This window comes from Ursus maritimus, unplaced genomic scaffold (genome assembly GCF_017311325.1).
Source record: "Ursus maritimus isolate PB19 unplaced genomic scaffold, ASM1731132v1 scaffold_17, whole genome shotgun sequence".
Lineage (NCBI taxonomy): Eukaryota > Metazoa > Chordata > Mammalia > Carnivora > Ursidae > Ursus > Ursus maritimus.
In genome coordinates, this window is record NW_024424119.1 from 10,501,213 (window position 1) to 10,524,871 (window position 23,659).

The 23,659-nt window shown below is 35.0% G+C and overlaps 1 protein-coding gene across 3 annotated transcripts in view; it reads left to right on the forward strand.

The window, feature by feature from the left end:
* The window catches only part of CNTLN (centlein), a 285,688-nt gene that overhangs the window by 79,724 nt on the left and 182,305 nt on the right, over positions 1-23,659 (forward strand). For all 3 annotated transcript variants that reach the window (XM_040631462.1, XM_040631460.1, XM_040631461.1), the window contains exons 4-5: positions 8,196-8,330; positions 8,934-9,113. In XM_040631462.1, the coding sequence (XP_040487396.1) occupies positions 8,196-8,330; positions 8,934-9,113 (315 nt within the window). The remainder of the gene's footprint in view (positions 1-8,195; positions 8,331-8,933; positions 9,114-23,659) is intronic.

A 23,659-nucleotide genomic window follows, 5' to 3' on the forward strand; every position in this document is an offset into this window, starting at 1 on the left:
ATGTAAGAAAGTGTTCCAGTTTCATTCTTTTGCATGTAACTGGCCAGTTTTCCCAACACCCATTTGTTGAAGAGACTTTTTCTCATCATATATTCTTATCTCCTTTATCAAAGATTAATTGACCATATAATTGTGGGATTATTTCTGGGCTTTCTTTTCTGTTCCTCTGATGTATGTGCTTATTTTTGGGTCAGTACCTTACTGTTTTGATTACTACTGTAATATAACTTGAAGTCTGGAATTGTGATGCCTTCAGTTTTGTTTTTCTTTTTCAGGATTGCTGTGGCTCTTTAGGGTCTTTTTGTGGTTCCATACAAATTTTAGGGTTGTTTTTCTAGTTCTGTGAAAAATGCTGTTGGTGTTTTGATAAGGAGTTCATTAAATTTATAGATTACTTTGGGTAGTATAGACATTTTAACAATAATCCATTAGCATGAAATGTCTTTCCATTTCTTTGTGTTGTCTTTCATCAACGTTTTATAGTTTTCAGAGTATGAGTCTTTCACTTTTTTGGCTAAGTTTATTCCTTGGTATCTTATTATTTTTTTGGTGCAGTTATAAATGGAATTATTTTCTTAATTTCTCTTCCTGCTTCTTCATTATTAGTATATAGAAATGCAGTGGATTTCAGTATATTGATTTTGTATCCTGCAACCTCACTGAATTCATTCATCAGTTCTCGTAGTTTTGTATGTGTGCGTGTGCGTGTGGAGTCTTTTGGATTTTCTGTATATAGTATCATGTCATCCGCAAATAGTGAAAGTTTTACCTCTTCCTTACCAAGTTGGATTCCTTTTATTTCATTTTGTTGTCTGATTGCTATGACTAGGACTTCCAGTACTATACTGAATAAAAGTGGTGAGACGCTTGCACAGGTCTGCTGTGGGAGGGGACCTGGAGCTGCCTTAGAAAACTGCTGCAGGGGTAGAGTGGTTGGATCCATAGGAAAATGTGAGGGCAGGGCACACAGTGCTGGCAAGATCCAAAACTGTCCACTGGGGGAGGGACCTACAGCCGCCCAAAACTCCTGCCATGGTTGGAGGGTGTGGATCCACGGAAGTACAAGGGTGGGAGTGTGGGGAGGAAAGCAAGGTATGCTGATAGCCAGCTAGGTGGAGTATTGGGGCTGTGTTGGTTTTCGCAGGGTTCTTTCTCTAGGCTGGTGGGTGAAGAGGGAAATGGTACCCACTTAGCTCCTGGAGAAGTATCCCAAAGATCTCTGTCCCTCCAGCACAGACTCTGAGATTAGCAAGGAAATCTTCTTCCTCTATACCTGAGGCATTTTTCAAATTGCTGCTTCTATGCTGTATCTCTACAGGGCTCTTTGTGATGCTATCTCTTTAAGCATAGGGACTCAATTTCCTCTTGCTCTCCAGGTTCTCCCAGAGCCAAGCTGGCTGACTTTCAAAGTTCTAGGTGTTAAGCCCCACTGATTGTAAGAACTTGCAAAATTATGCCCCTCTGGTTTTCAAGGTTAAACGTTATGGGGATTTTTGTGTGTGTTTGCGTATGCATGCATTTTCACGTTGATAGTTGGGATATTTAGAGTCTATATCATTTCTTTGAGTGATTAAGTTATTACTTTATATATATTTAATAGTATACGTCTTGCTTCTAACATATTTTGAAAAATGTATATAATATCTCTCAACTGTGCACTTTAAAAAGGTAAGAAAATTAGTGTATTTTGATTTATTCAGTAGCCTTTGTTTTTCCTGCATTTTAAAGTGAACTTATGGAGAGTAATTGGAGAACTTAATTTCTAATTCTTAGCATTTTTTGGTTGTATTTTTTGTACTGTCAGGATTTATAATGCCTATGTTCCATAACCACCTTCTCCATTATTTTTAGTGTAAATTCTGTGGGAAAATAGATTACATTAGTTTGGTTTTTCTGTTGCTGTATAATAAATTATCATAAACTAGTGCATTAAAACAATACAGTTATTAAGTTGCTGTGGGTCAGGAGCCTGGGCATAACTGGGATCTCATATGGTTGTAATCAAGGTTTCAGTTGGTTTGTGCTCTCACATGGAGGCTTGGTTTAGGAAAAATCTGCTTCTAAGCTCATTCAAGTTGTTGATGGTATCCATGCTCTTGCAATTTAAGACTGAAGTCCAAAATGGGACCAAAATCTGTTAGGCCTCTTCAGAGAAGGAGAAGTAATAGATGTGCATACATATGTCTGTTTATTTATCTATCTGGAGAAGGAAATTGATTTTAAGGCATTGGCTCCCCAGTTGTGGGCTCACAAGTCTGAATTGTGCAAGGCTGGCCGGCAAGGTGGAGACCCAGGGAAGAGTTACTGTTGCAACTCAATCAAAAGGCAGTCTGGAGGCACAGTTCCTTCTTCCTCAGAGGACTGTAGCCCTTTCTCTTATGGTCTTCAGTTGATTGGATGAGGCCCAGTCACATTATGGAGAGGTAGTCTTCTTTACTCAAAGTCCACTGATTTAAATGTTAATCACATCTGAAAAGTATGTTCACAGTAACATCTAGACTGGTGTTTCATCAAAAACTATCAAAAACTGGATACTGTGGGTACTGTGGCATAGCCAAGTTGACACTTAAAAGTGACTAAATGGGTAAAAAGTTCTGAGGTGAATAGGCCTTTAGTGTGAGGTTTTATGTTTATCTGTCTAGGGCTTAGGCCGTGTTTACCGTTGGCTGTAGCTGTATGTGTCAGAGGCTAAACTTTGTTTTATTGTTCTTTTTTATTTGGGTTTCTGTAGAAGTTTCTTAAATATCATCTGAGACACACAGTTCTTTCCATTGTGTTCCCTGGTTGTTACACAAAAGCCCTACTGATGTGGTGAGGTGTCGGGGGAGGGGAAGTATTCTAGAGTCCCATAATTAGGTCTCAGTCTTTTAGAGAGCTTGTGTCCCTACACTGTGACCTTCATAAGTGCTTCTCAATTATTTCCTCCTCGGATTATTAGGAAGGCTAGATAAAGGGTGTTGGAGTTAGTTATTTCCCTTCTGCCAAGTTGGTTAGGCTCTGACAAAACTTCCCTAAGATTGGGCTTTTTTGGACCTTTTAACTCTCAAAACTTCTCCACTTTGATCTTCCAGCAATCTGTTAATTGCAGATTAGATTTCCCTACCTGGGTAGTGGTTCCCATGGAGTTTTCTGCTCTGGTAAATTGCCACTATATGTATCTAACTGTCTGTTTCTCTAGTTTGGGGAACAACAGTTTGCTCTATGACCCCAGTTCTTTGACAGATCTAAGAAGAGTTGTTGATTTTTAGTTACTTCAGCTTTTTCTCATGTTTGTGAATAGGAGAGATGACTTCCAAGTTCCTTACGTGCTTGAGGGGAAACTGGAAGTCCCTCCAGTACGTTTCTGTTGTTCCACTGAGCAATATTAATTTTTAAGACTTATAGCCTATGGAGGAGAGTAACACTTAAGAATGACAATTCTTATAGCTTATTTAAATCTTACTTATGTATTTAGTCAAATGTCTAGAAAGTTACACACACCCACACATACACACATTCATGCACGCTATTTTTTAGCTGTTTGCAGAAAAAACTTTCATAGAAGTACAATAATATTATAACATTTTACTGATGATAGCATAAAACATTGCCTATAACTTCTTTTGGTAAGACCGTGCCTTAGCTTTGTCACTGATGGTTATAAAATAAACCATGTAATAAATTCCCCTTCTAGTATTGCATTAGATAGCATGACTCTGCTCACAGCCTAGTGTATTGTATTTAATTAGATGATGATTGCTCTTTAACATTATATGCCCACTCCACCCCACCCTTTTTTTTAACCTTATAGGAAGCTCAGAGATAAGTTTTGGTTTTCAGTTACAAATAGATCTGTTACACCTTCTTTTTTCTCCATTTACCATTGTTTTAGTTGTCGTGGCTTCATAACTTTTCTGTTTTTTACTAAAACTTTCATGCCCATTTGAAAGTAGGTCATATAAATAATATATTAACTATGCTCAAGTATTGCTCAATAGAGTTTTATGCTGCTGCCCCTCCTTCCCCTTTTTTCCTGCGTCATACTCTATCATTCTCTTCTTACTCTATAGACTTCTCTTGACCATGATATGAATTATTCATTTCATGTCTTATCCATAATAAATTATTTGTTCCAGACATACTTTCTCTTGTCACCCCTTATGCTTTATGGTTCCTTTGAGTTCTATTTGCTATTTTAATATTAACTCAAGCCAGACCATTAAGAATGTACTCTATCCAGAGAAGTTTGTTGAAAAGTTTCATAAAGCTACTTTTTAAAATGAACTACAGCTGTATATACCTGTACTTTCATTATTTAAAGTAGATCAGTAAGAGCATACTTTAATACGAAAATATTTTGCATTATACAAAATTTTACAAATCTTTAAAGGTTTAACTTATTGGTTGTCTTTTATTGGGAGTGCATCTTTATCTATTACTTTAATGATTATTCAACATAATATCAGATTTATCAAACTAATTACAAGAATATTGATAATTTGGGTTAACTAATTACCTACTGTGTTACACTTTCTTATTTAAAAATTAAGTCTATATTTGGCCTTGTTGATTACTAAATTCACTCAAATGCTGGAATTCAAATTATTAAGTAATTCTCATGAAAGGGCTTGCTGTTGGTGTTTAAGTTGTCAATTTCTGTTAAGTTTAGCTGAACATGAATGGGCAATCCCTTCTAAAACTTTAATCATTTGGTTCAGTGTTCTTTCCTTCCTAGGATCTAAATAATTTCCAGAATAGATGAGGATTCTCAAGTTTTGTCAGTTCTCCTTTCAAAGGAGAGGTCTATAGATAATCTGTAAACAGTCTTAGTGTTCATATGATTGAATTTATCATTCTGTGTCAATCTCATTCATAAACATTTGCTAATCTGGTTTGGAAAGCATTATGAGTACATAGATAGTATGTAATGTGTCTAATGAATAATCTGGGCAAGACAGAAATCTAGAATGGGTAGAAATTACTGTGACAGTTTGGGGAAACCTTCATGGAGGAAGGGAGAGATTGAATCTTGAAGGAGGGTAACACTTAGATGAGAATAGAAAAATAGGCTGTGATTTGTGGATGGGCCACACTTATGCATCTATTCTTAAGCTGTTTGATTGATGTCAGGCACATTTAAAATAGGAAATAAATTATAAATTATAAATAATATTAAAATAGGAAATAAAAATTAAAACTATATTGAGGAACCATTTATACTTAGTAGATTTGTAAAAGTTTACTCAGCTTGAGAGTCAAGTGTTGGTGCAAATGTGGAGCTGTGAGAACTCTTGAAGTGCTTATAGCCTATGACTTAGTGACTTTACCTCCAAATATGATCTTAAGCAATATTTTTTAAACTTTTATTAATATGACCCCTACACTGAAAAAAGTACATTCTACTAAATGACCCTAGTATACCCACACATGAAATAAAATTTTATATAATAATTGTCTTTACTATGTATAATAAAAGTAAAAATATAACAAAGTATGTACCAAATATGAATTTAATAATATTTAAATAAACTATAAATCAAGAATTAAACACTGTAAAATTTAGGAGATACTTAATATAAAGTATTTGCTTCTTTCATAATTTTATCCTACGGCATAGTTTTTTTGCTACGAATTTATGCTTGCTTACATTTTGATATTTTCTATTGTATTCTATTCCACTTTTAAAGAATGCTGATTGTAATGACTAAATTGATTTAATGACCCATTACTAGGCTGCAGTCTGTAGTTTGAAAAATACTGCTTTGGAGAAATTCTTGCTCATCTGTATCAGGAGACATGTTTAAGAGTGTTTATAGCAGCATTGTTTGTATACCCCTTTTCCCAAAATGGGAAACAGCTGAAATATACACTGACAAGAGATAGATAAATATATTATAGTATACTTATATAATAGAATAATATTATACACCAAGGTAATTGAACTGTAGCTACACCTATCAGTATGGATGAATTTGGGATCACATGTTGAGCAAAAAATAGCAAGATACAGAATATGTATAGTATGATTTAATTTATATAAAGTTCAAAAATAAGCTAAACTGTATAGTATATCAAATAAGGATATGTATGTCTTCAAACTATACAGAAAGACAAGAGAAGGCTAAGAACCAAAGTTGTAGGATAGTGCCTTGCCCTGGAGGACCTGGAAGTATTAAGGATCAGGGGCCTACAGAGGACTCAAAGATAATGGTAAAATTGTGTTTCTGAATTAGGTGGTCATGGATACGAGGCTGCTCTTTTTGTTCTATTCTTCATACCTTATATATTTCTCACAGATTATTTTTGTATGTGTTCAGTATTTAATTTTACTTTTTTTTTTTTTTAAAGATTTTATTTATTTATTCGACAGAGATAGAGACAGCCAGCGAGAGAGGGAACACAAGCAGGGGGAGTGGGAGAGGAAGAAGCAGGCTCATAGTGGAAGAGCCCGATGTGGGGCTCGATCCCAGAACTCCGGGATCACGCCCTGAGCCGAAGGCAGACGCTTAACCGCTGTGCCACCCAGGCGCCCCTAATTTTACTTTTTTTAAGAGAGAGAGCATGTGCATGTGAGCAGTGGTGGGGGGTCGGGATAGAGGGAGAGGGAGAGAGAGACTCTTAAGCAGACTACACCCAGTGTTGATGTGGGGCTCAATCTCACCACCCTAAGATCATGACCTGAGCTGAAATCAAGAGTGGCACACTTAACCAACTGAGCCACCGAGGTGCTCCTAAAATATTTTTAATTAGAAGTAAAGTAAAATCGACAATTAACATTATAGCTTAAAAAATTAGAATGTAGGGGCACCTGGGTGGCTCAGTCGTTAAGCATCTGCCTTCGGCTCAGGGCGTGATCCCAGGGTCCTGGGATCAAGCCCCACATCAGGCTCTTCCGCTGGGAGCCTGCTTCCTCCTCTCCCACTCCCCCTGCTTGTGTTCCCTCTCTCGCTGGCTGTCTCTTCTCTGTCAAGTAAATGAATAAAATCTTAAAAAAAAAAAATTAGAATGTAGTAGATACTCTCACTTTATTCCTGAAAGTCACTCTGTTTCACATCTTATCCCTAAAGCTCCTCCTCAAGTCACTTGGAGCATGTTTACTAAGGAGTAAATATGGGAGTACAAAATAAATTGATATTTAAGAATCAGATCAGCATCACTGATAGATCAGAGATGGAATGAAGGTCAGGGTTTTCTATTGAGCATCCTACTTAATAACAGAACAGTATGTTATAACTTGATGTGCCTTCTTGGCTGATAGGCCACTGGGGCTTTGGGGAAGGGTGCAGTTAAGAATGACCTGGAGACTTTCAAAAAGCTTATAAGCATGTAGTGGGTGGTTAATAAATATTAGTTGAAAAAATGAACAAAAGTTGGGTTGACAAAAGTTGAAGAAGTTTAGAAAGAGATAGTATCAGGATATGGATTTCGGTTTTGGCACGCTAGTTTCAAGTTCCAGCAGATAATCCAAGTGGAGGTATTATATTGAAAGTTGGAAATGTGGCATTGGTGATTGGGAGAGAATCAGGGCTGAATTAGGATTAGTAAGACTCTCAAACAGAGATGAGAACAGAAGCCAAGAAGGGGTAAATAAATTTTCTGAGAGAAGAGCTGTAGAGATAAGAGGGAAACGAAGAATTGAGTCAGGGACACATCCCGTAATTAGGTATTGTTTAGGTATCTTTGGCAGGCGAAAAGAACATCCAGTTAAAAACTATGGCAGTTTTAATTCCTGAATATTTTTTCTACACAGCAAGGTATCTTTGGTACCAAAACAAACTTTCTATTTTCCAATCTTAAAAATTATGTATGCCTTTGTAAAACCATAATTGTTTCTCTAAAAAATATTTTCTTCCAAATGATACTCAAATAAGAGTAATTCTTATCTTAGCTACATACACATGTTCTTTGATTGGAATGTTTTATGAAATTTTGTTTTTCTTTTGTTATGCACCTAAATCCCAAAAGTTCGCTTTTTGAATGTGGCAATATTTGGCATCCAGTTTTTATGTGTTCTTCATCTTAAACTAATAAACGTACTTGCACTGTTTACCTGAAAATTGATGGGCATGTCACCAGAAATGAGAATTGTGATAATAGACATTATTATGAAAACTAGTTAATCCTAATATTTTCAATCAAAATGTGAAACTTTTTAAATAAAATGATTTTTTCTTAGAAATACCAATTTACCAATAATTATATATTTTTTTCCATAGAGAGAAACAGGACTACAAATAGAAATAAATGACCTTGTAAAACGGAAGATTGCAGTTGATGAAGAAAATGCTTTCTTAAGGAAAGAATTCAGTGACTTGCAGAAGAAATTTAAAGATAAAAGTCAAGAAGTTAAGGTGTGTTGGCTTGTACATAGTTTTACAGTACTATTGCTTTGAAGTCTTCCTTTAAGCTTTGTCAGCCTTTGTGGCACAGAAAGTGACAAGCTTGGAGGAAAAATTGCCTTAGGCCCTGCTGTACCACACAGTTTTCTCACATGCAAAAACTGAGAAAGATGCTTTAAAGATAAGACTCCAAGCTTTATAACTTTCAGATAAATAGTTAATGATGGAAATGGAGCTAAGAAAGTAGGAGTGTGAATATGTGGCTTCTTGTAATTAGATTCTGATGGGACTGGCATTATTAATTGATAAAACCCAGGTCTGGGAGGATATGTCTGTGTGGGTCTCAAAAATAGCTGGGGACAGCATCAAAGGCAGCTTGATCAATTAATGGGCTCTTTGCAAATGTGTACTCATCAAAGCTGTCATCCAGCGAAAAAATATGACCCATCCACCTGCATGAAAAGAGGCCAATAAAAGTATACAGGTGACCTTGGCCATCAAATATAGAAGAAGCTGCTGTGAGGGTAAAACTGCACAGTTTATATTTGCTGATTAGTTCTCACCTTTTTTGTTGTTGTTGTTTTGTTTATCGGCCCTTGTGGTACTGTTCTACAGGACACTAAGGAGAGTGTACAGAATAAGGAAGAGCAAAACAGACTGGTTATAAAAAATCTGGAGGAGGAAAATGAGAAATTAAGTACCCGCTGTGCTGACCTGCTAAATGACCTGGAGAAACTGAGGAAGCAAGAAGCACATTGGAGAAAAGAAAAACATAGCATTGATGCAAAAATAAAGGTATGCAGTGATAGTGGAGAGAATGAGAATAATGCCGTTATTTCGGATCTAACTTCTTATACGAAGTTTATTACATGGAATTTTCTTTAAATAACAAGTTATATATTCAAATCCACCAGTGGGAACCAGCATTAATTTATATTCCTTCACTTAAGACCCACAGCTTTTTAAAAATTGATGTTGCAAAGCAGGAAACTGACTTCAAATAGTTATCTAAAATGTAATCATTAAAAAATAAAGGCTATAGCATTTTGAAATGAAACATGTTTTGAAAAAACATATTTAGAATCATGAGGTTTGACTTTTATCAGTTAGAGCTTAAATTTATAAATATAGCTAGAATTCATTACAATAGACTCTTAAGAATGTATTTTCCAGGTCTTTTAAAAAATGTGGAAAAAGCACAAAACAATTGAAAAATACTCATATGTGTTTTGAAGATGGCGCTTTTCTTTGGCTTAGGAGGGCCTTATTCATAGTAATAATATATTTTCATAGAAGATAAAGGTACAATCAATCTTTGTAATATGTCCATCAGTATTTTTCAAAATAATACTTTTTTTGGTGGCTTTCTCTTTGTCTTGAGAATGTTTTTGTTAATTTTTTTTCCATCGAATTTCAGGTTTCTCTTTTAACCGTAGATTTTGTTGAAAAGGCCGGAAACAAATTTTTGTGCTAATAAATATGATAGTGCCTCTATTATGCACACATAAAAAGAATATATAACATAAGCACACAGATGTATATATATAGTGGATATGTGTGTGTCTTTATATAATCATTTTAGAGGTGAAGGGATGTGTATTTCTGAGTGTGTGAATCAGTTCATTGCACATATTTAAGGAAATAATATAAAATCTTCTAGTGTATATCAGGGAACAACTGAGCCATTGAGAGAATTGAATTCTGGTGCATTTTTTTCTCAACTCTCACGTCAGTTTCTGCTTCCCTGCAACCTTTAAGCAGTTTGGTAGTGTGATAAGGGTGCGTGGTACTTCCTTATGTTAATTCATAGGTACATGAGTGTTTGGTGATACTTTTCATATCATTGATGACTATTTGCCACTTAAAAAGTTCATTCTGTGATTTGCTGTGATTTTTAGTTTTACGACTTTTTTTTTTAATTGGGGAGTGTGTCTTATTGATTTGTAGACATTTTTAATTTATTCTGGGTAGTAATACTTTGTTATTATATTACAAGTATTTTGTGTTCTGTGAATCTCAAGTAAGGTGAATTGGACTTTGAAAAGTTTGTGGATCTAGAAAGAGTATGTTTTATTATTCTCTAATGTTTTTGCATTAGAGTTAAAGGAATCTTACATGCTAAAGTTTTCCCTATTCCAAAATCTGTAATCTACTTAGAATTTATTTTGGGGTATGCTGTTTCACACCATTTATTCAATAGTTTATTGATCTGTGATATAATGTCACATCTCAAAGTGTTTCTGGACATCTTATTATTTTCATGGTTTTAGGTATTGTAATTTTATAATTTGGCCCATTATTTAGTAGGAAAGTCTGCTTCTTTATTCTTATTTTTGTAAGTCATGAGCCCTATATGTGCTTCTTCATTATCTTACAATATTTAAGAACTATTTTGTTACTGGGGCACCTGGGTGGCTCAGTTGGTTGAGTTCTTGGTTTCGGCTCAGGTCATGATCTCTGGGTTGTGAGATCGAGTCCCCTATGGGGCTCTGCTCTCAGCAAGGAGTCTGTTGGAGATTCTCTCTCTCTCTCCCTTGCCCTCTGCTCCTCCCCTCACATGCATGCATGTTCTCTCTCTCTCTCAAATAAATAAATCTTAAAGAAAAGGAACGATTTTGTTAGTTTTACTGAAAAATTCTCTTAGAAAGTGGATTGGAACCACACTTAGTTTATGAATTAATCTTGGGAGAATTGTGACCCTACTGTTCACATATGTGGAATAAGATTTTGTAACTTTCTTAAAATGGCATTGTCCCCTGGTATTAGACTTATTCCTATCTACATATATTATCGTAAAAAAGATTGTGTAATGATAAGTAATATTTTAAATGATATTTTAATTATTTCTGGAAGGCAGGATTGTTACTGACTTAACCTTCTTTTCAATAATTTTTTTCTAATTATCTTATTAGTTCTAAAAATTTGTACATTTTCTTTATTTTTCTAAGTTATCAAGAAAACTTTGCATCTTTCTTTCCTGTTTAAAATATTAATTAACATATAATTCACATTTAATCCATTTAAAATTCACAGTCCAAGTGCGCTAGTTTTTAGTTTATGCAGAGTTGTACAGTTATTGCCACAATTACTTTTATAACATTTTCCTCATTTCAAAAAGAAACCCTGTAACCTTTAGCAATCACTCTGCATTTACCCCTTCACCCTGCATCCCTTGATAACCAGAATCTGCTTTCTTTTTCTATAGATTTGTCTATTCTAAACAAGTCATACAAATAAAGTCATAGTAAATGGTCTTTTGTGACTTACCTCTTCTACTTAGAATAATGTTTTCAGTTTATTTATGTTGTAGCATGTATCAGTACCACATTCCTTTTTATTGTTGAATAACATTCTATTACATGGCTATCCTGCATTTTGTTTATTTATCACCAGCAGATGGACATTTGTGTCTTTCAGTAATGTTGCTATGACCATTTGTGTACAAGATTTCACGTATACATACATACATTTTTATTTCTCTTAGGTACATGTAAAGGATTGAGATTACTGAGTCATACAGTAGCTGTTTTTAAGCTTTTGAGGAACTGTCAGACTGGGGAATGAAACATGAGAGACTATGGACTATGAGAAACAAACTGAGGGCTACAGAGGGGAGGGGGGTGGGGGAATGGGATAGACCGGTGATGGGTAGTAAGGAGGGCACATATTGCATGGTGCACTGGGTGTTATACACAACTAATGAATCATCGAGCCTTACATCGAAAACCGGGGATGTACTGTATGGTGACTAACATAATATAATAAAAAATCATTATTAAAATAAAAAAAAAAAAAAAAGTAGCTGTACCACTTTACATTCTGAACAGCAGTATATGAGGGTTCTGATTTCTTTTTGTTCTCACCAACACTTGTTATTGTCTGTCTTTTCTATTTGTTTTTGTGGATGTGAACTGGTATCTCATTGTGGTTTTGATTTGCATTTCCCTGATGGCTAATGATGTTGAGCATCTTTTCCTATGCTATTGGCTATTTGCCTATTTTTAAAGAAATGTATATTTCATTCCCTTTACATTTACTTCTGGATACAAGTCTCTTTTCAGCTATATAATTTGAAACTATTTTCTTCAATTCTTGGAGTTGTTTTTATTTTATTAATGGCATTTTTGAAGCATAAAATTTCAAATTTTGATATTTAATTTATTTACTTTTTCTTTTCTTACCCATGTTTTTGGTGTCATATCTGAGAAACGATTGCCTAATCAAAGATCAAGAAGATGGACACCTGTGTTTTCTTCTATGAATTTTTTGGTTTTATATCTTGAATTTAATTCTTTGATCCATTTTGAGTTAATTTTTTAATATGGTGTTTGACAGAAGTCCAACTTCATTCTTTTGCACATGTTATTCGGTTGTTCAAACACCATTTGTTGAAACAGACTATTCTTCCCTCCACTGCTACTGCCTTGGCATGTTGAATATCAATGGACTGTAAGTGTAAGGGTTTATTCTGGACCTCTATTCTGTCCATTTGATTTATGCATTTATCCTCATGTCTATGCCACAGTGTTGATTATTGTAGATTTGTAATAGATTTTGAAATTGGGATATGTATGTCATCCATATTTTTTATTCTTTTTACAAAATTGGCTATTTTGGATCTGTTGCGTTTCCATATGAATTTTAGAATCATCTTTTCCATTTCTTACAAAAAAAGCAAGTTGGGTTTATTTTGATAGAGATTGCATTGAATCAGAAGATCCATTTGGCAAATATCACTATCTTGGCAATATTATAACTTCTACTCCATCAGCATGGGGTGTTTCAGTTTTTTAGGTCTACCTTTAGTTTCTTTCAGTAATGTTTTGTGGTTTTCAAAGTATGATGCACTTCTTTCCTGAAGTATTTGCACTTCTTTGGGGATGTATTATTCCTTTTTTTTTTTTTTTAATGGAATTCATTTCTTTTTTTTTTTTAGATTTAAATTCAATTAGCCAACATATAGTATGTCATTAGTTTCAGATGTAGTATTCAATAATTTATCAGTTGTGTATAACACCCAGTGCTCAGGTACATATTATTGCTAAATATTAAATTTTTGCGCTAAGTGAAATTGTTTCTTCATTTCCTTTTTGGGTGGTTTATTCCTAATGTATAGCTATATAGTTGGTTTTTATATAGTGATCTTATATCCTACAACCTTGTTTAATAAGGTAGATTCTTTAGGACTTTCTGTATGTAAGATCATGTCATCTACAAACAGAGATAATTTTATTCCTTCTTTTCCAATCTGGATGCCTTTTATTTCATTTTATTGCCCATTACCCTGGCTAGAATCTCTAGTATATAACTGAATAGGAAAAAAGAGTAGACATCTGTGTCTTGTTCCTGATCTCATGGGCAAAGGATCTACTCTTTTACCCTTAAGTATGATATTTGCTCTGAGGTTTTGTTAGTACACCTTATCAGATTGAGGAAGTTTCCTTCTATTCCTACTTTGTGTTGTTTTTATCATGAAGGGGTTTTGGATTTTGGCAAATGCTTTTTTTACATCTGTTGACATGATCATGTGGTTTTGTCTTTTATTATATGGGTATGGTATGTTATTTTACTTGAATTTGGATGTTAAACCAACTTTACATTGCTGGGATATTTTTATCTTTATCTGGTTTCCGTACCAAGATAAACCTGGCCTTATAGAATGAATTAGAAAAATGTTTCCTCCTCTCATATTTTCTGGAAGAGTTCGGAAGAATTGGTATTTATTCTTTTAAAAAGTTTGGTAGAGGGGTGTCTGGGCAGCTTAGTCAGTTAAGCATCTGACTCTTGATTTTGGCTTGAGTAATGATCCTCAGGGTTGTGAGATTGAGCCCTATGTTGGACTCTGCATTCAGTGGGGAGTCTGCTTCTCTCCCTCTCTCTCTGCCCCTCTATGCATTCTCTCTCTCTCTCAAAAAAAAAATAAAAAAATATAATAAAATGTTTGGTAGAATTCACCAGTGAAGCAGTCTTGTACTAGAATTTTTTATGTTGGGTAGTTTTGCTAACTGATTAAACCTCTTCAATTATTGTAGGTCTGTTGAGGTTTTCTATTTGCTCTTGAGTTAGTTTAGGTCATTTGTGTGTTTCTAAGAATTTGTCAGTTTCATCTTGGTCATCTAACTTCTTGATTAAATTGCTTACAGTATTCTCTAATAATCCTTTTTATTTCTGTATAGTTCGTAGTAGTGTCTTCACTTTAATTTTTTGATTTTGGTTCTTTACATTCTTTCTCTTTTTTCTTTGTCATTCTAACTAAAGATTTGTTCATTTTGTTGCTATTTTCAATGAATCAAGTTTTGCTTTAACTGATTCTTTATTGTTTTGCTGTTCCCTTTTTAAAAAATTTCCACACTAAACTTTATTATTTCTTCTTTTCTGTTTGGTTTCACTTTGATATTTGTTTCTGTTTCTTCAAGGTGTAAAATTAGATTATTAATTGGAGATATGTTTTCTTTTTTAATATTGGCATTTATAGCCATAAATTTCCTCTGAGTACTGTCTTTGCTGCATACTGTAAGTTTTAGTGTTTATGTTTTGCTTTTATTCATTTATGAATATTTTCTGACTGTCTTGTTATTTCTTCTTTGACCTATTGGTTGTTTATGAGTCTATTATTTGATTTCCACCTATCAATTTTTAAAAAAATTTTTCTTTTATTGAGTTTTAGCTGCAATCTGCTATGGTTGGAAGACATACTTTGTATAATTATAATGTTTTTAAATTGATTAAGAATTGTATCACAGCCTAACATATGGTCAGATATGGAGGATGTTCCATGTGTACTTGAGAAAAATGTGTATTTTGCTCTTTTGAAGTAGTGTGTTCCATATACATCTGTTAGGGCTACTTAGTTTATAGTGTTGCTTAGGCCCTCTTCATCCTTGTTGACCTTCTGTCTAACTATTCATTATTTAAAGTGGAGTATTGAATTCTCCATCTATTACAGCATAGAGAACTGTCTATTTCTCCTTTCAATTCTCCTTTCAATTCAATATAATTGCTTCCTTTGTCTATTTAAGGGCTCTCTTGTTTGGCTTACAGTTATATCTTTTTGATGAATTGATTCTTTAATCAATATATAAGTTCTCCTTTTGCTTTTTGTAAATTTTTGACTTAAAGTATATTTTGTCCAATATATCTATTCCAGCTGTCTTTGTTTATTATTTTCATGGTTTTCTTTTCTCATTCTTTCATTTTCAGTCTGTTTGTGTCTTTGGATCTAAAGTGAGTCTTTTTTCAGAAAAAAAAATTAACTCCGGTATAATTAACATACAGTGTTATACTAGTTTGAGAGGTACAGTATAGTGATTCAGCAGTTCTGTACATTACTTGGTGCTGATCATGGTAAGTCTACCCTCAATGCCCTTCATCTATTTCACACATCCCTCCCCACCTTTGGTAACTTATCAGTTTGTTCTCTATATTTAAGTGTCTGGTTTTTTTGGTCTCTTTTTTCTTTGTTCATTTGTTTGTTTTTTCAGTTCCACATGTAAGTGAAATTATATGGTATTTATCTTTTTCTGACTGACTTATTTAAAGTGAGCCTGTTTTAGTCAACATATTGTTGTATGTTTTCTTTATCCATTCTCTCAATATCTGCCTTTTGATTAGAGAGTTGAATCCATGTATATATAAAGTTAATTACTAATTAGGAAGGACTAACCTCTGACATTTTATTATTTATTCACTGTATGTCTGATAGGTATTTTTCTCCCTCATTTCCTCAGTTACTGTCTTCCTTTGTATTTAGTTGATTTGTTATAGTGGCACATTTTGATTCCTTTCTCTCTTTTTTTTTTTTGGTGTATATTCTATTGATATATTTTCTTTGTGGTTACCATGGGTTTGCATGTATCCTCATGAACTTAATATAATTTGAATTGATGCCATCTTATACAATAGCAATACTAAAACTTATCTATATTGCTCTTTACCTCCACTTTACATTATTATTGTCACAGGATACATCATTATAAATTGTGTGCCCTATAACATAGATCTGTAATTTTGTATGTTTGTCTTTGAAATGTGGTAAATAAAAAGTAGAGTTACAAACCAAATATTACATGATGATACTGGGTTATGGATTTATCTTTACTGGGATCTTTATTTCTTCATATGGCTTTGAGTTACAATCTTACTTCCTTTCAATTCAATCTGAAGGACTCCCATTAGCATTTCTTGTAGGGCAGATCTATTAATGAATTCGCTCAGCCTCCCCTATTAATAAACACTCTTTGTGTGTTCCTTTTGTTTACCTCTGAATCTCTTAATTACTGTCTACATTTTGAAGTACAGTTTTGCTGGGGATGTTGATACTTCTTTACTCTCAGCACTTTAAATATGTTATCCCACTACCTTCTAGCCTCCAGGGTTTCTGATGAGAAATTAGTTATTAATCTCATTAAGGATCTCTTCTATGTGACAAGTCACTCTTACTTTCAAGATTCTTTTTGCAAGGGCTGAATTTCAAAAGGTTGGTAATAGTTTGTAGGTCTCTTTTTGTTGATCATTCATGGGATTTTGTTGAGGTCCTTGGATTTATAGGTGCATGTGTTCCATCAAAATTGGAAATGTCATGGCCATTATTTCTTCAAATGCTATTTCTGCTTCCTCTTCTGTCTCTCTCTTTCTGGGACTCTCATAATATATATGTTGGTCTAGTTAATGGTGTCCCACAGTTTTCAAATAGGTTCTGTTTACTTTTCCTCATGTTCTTTTTGGTGTTCAGTTTCAATAATTTTACATGCTTCTTTTCCTAGCTTGCTGATTCTTTCTTCTGCCTGCTTTGCACCTGTTGTTGGATGCTTTGGAGAATCATCCATTTTTGTTACTGTACTTTTTTAGCTCCAGAATTTCTGTTTGATTCCTTTTACTAATTTCTTTCTCTTTAATTGATATTCTTTTGGTTTATACATCTTTTTCCTGGTTTCCTGTAGACTTTTTTCCTGTTTTTCTTCAGCTCTGTAAGGATATTTAGGATAGTTATTTTAAAGTGTTTGCCTTATAAATCTGATATCTGGGGTTCCTTAGGAATGGTTTCTGCTAATTTATATGTTTCTTTGATTAGGCCATACTTTCCTGGTTTTTTTGTTTTGTTTTGTTTTCGTTTTGTTTTGTTTTTTAATAATATTTTTTTTTATTATGTCATGTTAGTCACCATACAGTATATCTTTAGTTTTTGATGTAATGTTCCATGATTAATTATTTGCATATAACACCCCGTGCACCATGCAGTATGTGCCTTCCTTAATACCCGTCACTGGCCTATCCCAGTCCCCCAACCCCCTCCCCTCTGAAGCCCTCACTTTGTTTCCCAGAGTCCACAGTCTCTCATGGTTCATTCCCCCTTCTGTTTACCCCCCCTTCATTCTTCCCTTCCTTCTCCTATTCATCTTCCTATTTCTTATGTTCCATAAATGAGTGAAACCATATGATAATTGTCTTTCTCTGCTTGACTTATTTCACTTAGCATAATCTCCTCCAGTCCCATCCATGTTGCTGCAAATGTTGTGTAATTGTTCTTTCTGATGGCTGAGTAATATTCCTCTGTATATATGGACCACAACTTCTTAATCCAGTCATCTGTTGAAGGGCATCTCGGTTCCTTCCACAGTTTAGCTCTTGTAGACAATACTGCTATGAACATTGGGGTGCACATGGCCCTTCTCTTCACTACATCTGTATCTTTGAGGTAAAAACCCAGTAGTGCAAATGCTAGGTTATAGGGTAACTCTATTTTTAACTTTTTGAGGGACCTCCACACTGTTTTCCAAAGTGGCTGTACCAACTTGCATTCCCACCAACAGTGTAAAAGGGTTCTCCTTTCTCCACATCCTCTCCAACATTTGTTATTTCCTGCCTTGTCAATTAATTTTTTTCTCTTTCTTCCTGTCTTCACTTTCTGGGACCCCTATAATATGAATGTTAGTATGGTTGATGTTTTCCCTGCATTCTTTTAACTTTTTTATTTTTTATATTTTTTTTAACTTTTTCTCTTCAGTTTGCATGATTTCCACTACTCTGTCATTCATATTACTGATCTGTTCTGCATGATCTAATTTGCTCTTGATTTCTTCTAATGTATTTTTTTATTTTAGTTATTATATTATCATTTGCAAATATCTTCTCCCATTCTGTGGGCTGCCTCTTAGTTTTTTTGACTGTTTCCTTGGCTGTGCAGAAGCTTTTTATCTTGATGAAGTCCCACAAGTTCATTTTTTCTTTTGTTTCTCTTGCCTTTGGAGACCTGTCACGAAGGAAGTTGCTGTGACCAATGTCAAAGAGGTTGCAGCCTATGTTCCCCTCTATGATTTTGATGGATTCCTGTCTCACATCGAGGTCTTTCATCCATTTGGAGTTTATCTTTGTGCATGGTGTGAGAGAGTGGTGAAGTTTCATTCTTTTGCATATAGCTGTCCAATTTTCCCAGCACCATTTATTGGAGAGACTGTCTTTTTTCCACTGGATGTTTTTTCCTGCTTTGTCAAAGATTAGTTGCCCAAAGAGCTGAGGGTCCATTTCTGGGTTCTCTATTCTGTTCCATTGGTCTTAGTGTCTGTTTTTGTGCCAGTACCATGCTGTCTTTGTGATCACAGCTTTGTAGTAAGCTGAAATCCAACGATGATGCCCCCAGCTTTGTTTTTCTTTTCAACAATTCCTCGGCGATTCAGGGCCTTTTCTGGTTCCACACAAATTTAGGGATGTTTGTTCCAGCTCTTTGAAAAATGTCATTGGTATTTTGATCAGGATGGCACTGAAAGTGTAAATTACTCAGAGTATCATAGACATTTTAACTATGTTTATTCTTCCGATCCATGAGCATGGAATATTTTTCCATCTTTTTGTGTCTCCTTCAATGTCTTTCAGGAGTGATCTGTAGTTTCTAGAATACAGATCCTTTACCTTTCTGGTTAAGTTAATTCCAAGATAACGTATGATTTTTGGTGTTATTGTAAATGGAATGGATTCCCTAATTTCTCTTTCTTCAGTCTCATTGTTCATGTATAGAAATGCAACTGATTTCTGAGCATTGATTTTGTATCCCGCCACGTTACTGAATTGCTCTATAAGTTCTAGTAGTTTGGGGGTGGAGTCTTTTGGGTTTTCCATATAGAGTATCCTGTCATCTGTGAAGAGAGACAGTTTGACTTCTTCTTTGCCAATTTGAATACCTTTTATTTATTTATTTATTTATTTATTTATTGTCTGATTGCTGTTGCTAGGACTTCTAGTACTATGGTGAATAATAATGGTGAGAGTGGGCATCCTTTTTGTGTTCCTGATCTTAAGGGAAAGGCTCTCAGCTTTTCCCTGTTGAGAATGATATTCGCTTTTGGCTTTTCATAGATGGTTTTTATGAAATTGAGGAATGTACCCTCTATCCCTACACTCTGAAGGGTTTTAATCAGGGAAGGATGCTGTATTTTGTCAAATGCTTTTTCTGCATCAATTGAGAGGATCATATGGTTCTTGTCTCTTATTAACGTGATCTGTCACACTGATTGATTTGCGAATGTTGAACCACCCTTGCATCCCGGGGATGAATTACACTTGGTCGTGATGGATAATCCTTTTAATATACTGTTGGATCCTATTAACTAGGATCTTGTTGAAAATTTTGGCATCCGTATTGATCAGGGATATCGGTCTGTAATTCTCCTTTTTGATGGTGTCTTTGACTGGTTTGGGGATCAAGGTAATACTGGCCTCATAGAATGAGTTTGGTAGTTTTCCTTCTGTTTCTATTTTTGAAACAGCTTCAGGAGAATAGGTATTATTTCTTCTTTGAATGTTTGGTAGAATTCCCCAGGGAATCAATCAGGCCCTGGACTCTTGTTTTTTGGGAGGTTTTTGATCACTAACTCAATCTCTTCATGATTAATCTGCCTGTTTAGATAATCAGTTTCTTCCTGTTTCAGTTTTGGAAGTTTATAGGTTTCCAGGAAGGCATCCATTTCTTCCAGGTTGTTTAATTTATTGGCATATAGTTATTTATAATAGTTTCTAATGATTGTTTCTATTTCCTTGGTGTTGGTCGTGATCTCTCCCCTTTCATTCATAATTTTATTAATTTGAGTCCTTTCTCTATTCTTTTGAATAAGTCTGGCCAGTGGCTTATTGATCTTATTAATTCTTTCACAGAACCAGCTTCTAGTTTTGTTGATCTGCTCTGCTGTGCTCCTGGTTTCTAATTCATTTATCTCTGCTCTAATCTTGATCAGTTGTCTTCTTGTGTGTGGGTTAGGCTTTTTCTTCTGTTCCATCTCCAGCTTCTTAAGGTGAGAATATAAGGACTGCATTTTAGATTGTTCTATTATTTTGAGTGAGGATCGGATGGTTATGTATTTTCCTCTTAGGACCGCCTTTGCAGTGTCCCATAGGTTTTGGACCGATGTGTTTTCGTTCTCATTGGTTTCCATAAATTGCTTAAGTTCTTCTTTAATATCCTGGTTTACCCAATCATTCTTAAGCAGATGGTTCTTAGTTTCCAAGTGTTTGAGTTTCTTCCAAATTTTTCCTTGTGATTGAGTTCCAGTTTCAAAGCATTGTGGTTTGAGAATATGCAGGGAATAATCTCAGTCTTTTGGTATCAGTTGAGACCTGTTTTGTGACCCAGTATATGGTCTATTCTGGAGAAAGTTTCATGTGCATATTTTCCTCTTTTTTTGCGTGTTGTAATTTTTTGTTGGAAAATGGACATTTAAAATTGTGTATGACTGCAGTTTTGGATACCAATTCCTTACTACCCCATCTTCAGGGACGTCTGCTTATTTGTTTGTTTAGTGGTTTGGCTGACCATTTTACTAAAGTCTGTTTCCCCTTCTTTTCAGAAAGCACAGAGTTGGCCATGTGCACATTCACCTTGGGATCATAGTGATTTTAGCAGAGATCTGCCTCACTGTCTCTTCTTTTGATCTCTTTATTAATGTCTGTCACTATTGGTATCACACCTAGCTGGAGCTCATCAAAAATTGCTGGCTGATTTTTCTATTGTTTTTGACAATGTCCTGGGACACAAATTGCTTCACAGTTTGATCACATTAAATCTGGGCCTCTCTGTCAGGTTAATTAAAAAAATATATATTTAACTGTGGTTAGGCACATATAACAAGGTTTACGATATTTGACATTTTTTAAAAAGATTTTGTTTATTTATTTGTCAGAGAGAGAACACGCACAAGCAGGGGGAGCAGCAGGCAGAGGGAGAAACAGACTCTCCGCTGAGCAAGGAGCCTGATGCGGGACTCGATTCCAGGACCCTGGGATCATGACCTGAGCCATATGCAGATGCTTAACCGACTGAACCACCCACACATCCCAGTCTTTACCATTTTTAAGTATACAGTTCAGTACTGTTAAGTATCGTCACATTATCGTGCAGCCAGTATCCAGAACTTTTTCATCTTTCAAAAGTGACTCTACTCATTAAACAACTCTCTCACTTTCCCTCCCTGGCATCTACCATTCTACTTTATGTTTTTATGAGTTTGGCTACTCTAGATATCTCATGTAAATGGAATCATACAGTACTTTTAGTTTTTGAAACTGGCTTATTTTGCTTTACACGGTGATCTCAAGTTCCATCCATGTGTTGCATATGTCAAAATTTCCTTCCTTTTTATTTATTTATGTATTTAATTTTCTTTTTTTTTGCAGAGAGAGAGAGAGAGCACATAAGTTGGGGGGAAGGCCAAAGGAAGAGGGAGAGAGAATCTCAAGCAGGCTCCACACGTTGGGCTCAATCTCACAACACTAAGATCATGACCTGAGCCAAAATCAAGAGTCATATGCCACCCAGGCACCCCAAAATTCCCTTCCTTTTAAAAAAATTGTGGTAAAAACCACATAACATAAAATTTATGACTATAATATTTTAAGTGTATAGTTCATTGCTGTGAAAGATATACTAGAACTTTTTTGACTTGTAGAAACTGCATGTCTCTGCTCTTTAATATTCCTTATTTTTCCCCTTTTTCACCCAATCCTTGGTACCTACAATTCTAGTTTTTTGTATCCATGAATTTGACTACTTTAGATGCCTCATACAAGTGGAATCATATAGTAATAGTGACTGGTTTATTTATTTTAGTATAGTGTCCTCAAGGTTCATCCATGTTGTAGCATGTGACAGGATCTCCTTTCTTTTTAAGACTTCATTGTTTTTTTTTTGTATAGACCCCATTTTTAATTTATTCATCCAACTTATGGGTGATGTACCTCTAAGCTATTATGAACAGTGCTGGTATGAACATGGGTGTGCAAGTGTCTCTTCAAGACCCTGCTCCCCATTCTTTCGAATATATATCAGGAAGTGAGATTGCTGGATTATATGGTAGTTACATTTATTTTAATTTTTAAAATTTTTAAAAAGATTTTATTTATTTATTTGGTAGAGAGACAGAGAGCACAAGTGGGGGGAGGGGCATGGGAGAGGAACAAGCAGACTCCCCACTGAGTGTATGGCCCAACATGGGGTTCAGTCCCAGGACCCTGAGATCATGACCTGAGCCGAAATCAGTCAGTTAACCAACTGAGGACTGAGGCACTCAGGTGCCACTAGTAGTTACATTTTTAATGTTTTGAACAGTTAACCACCCCTCCATAGAGGTTACATCATTTATAGTCCCACCAACAGTTTGCAAGAGTTTCAGCTTTCTCATATCCATGCCAATACTCTTTCTTTTTTCCTTCTGTCTCTCTTTTTTAAAGATTTATTTATTTATTAGAGAGAGAGAGAGTGCACTTGCACAAGTGTGTGTGCATGAGTGAGGGGAGGGGTAGGGGGACAGGGAGAAGAGAGAATCTTAAGCAGACACTCCACTGAGCACGGAGCTGAATGTGGGGATGGATCCAACAACCCTGAGATCATGACCTGCGCTGAAATCAAGAGTCGGTTGTTTAACCAATTGAGGCACTCAGGCGCCCCTCCTTCTCTCTTTTCCTGTCATTGCTCTGTGTAATAAATGGAAATTTAAGAAGTACTCAGAGTGCTTTCTTAGCTGAAGCCAGTATTTTTATCTTCAAACTATTACTGTAGCTGCTATAGGATAATATATGAAGTATGAGATCATGGCTAGAGTAAAGTCGTGCTTGATATAAAACCTAGTGCTCACTTCTGCAAATAATGAATGTATAGCATTTATGTGGGTATACTCTATTTTTAGATATTATATTTATTCAATACTTTATGAAAATTATCAAAACTAGTCTTATAATATATTTTGGAAAAATATAGCTTTAGAAACTAACATTAATTTTGAAGAGTTTTAAAACAAATAAACAATTATCTGGAGGAAAAAGCTAACCTAAAAACTTGAGGAAAAATTTCATCACAATCA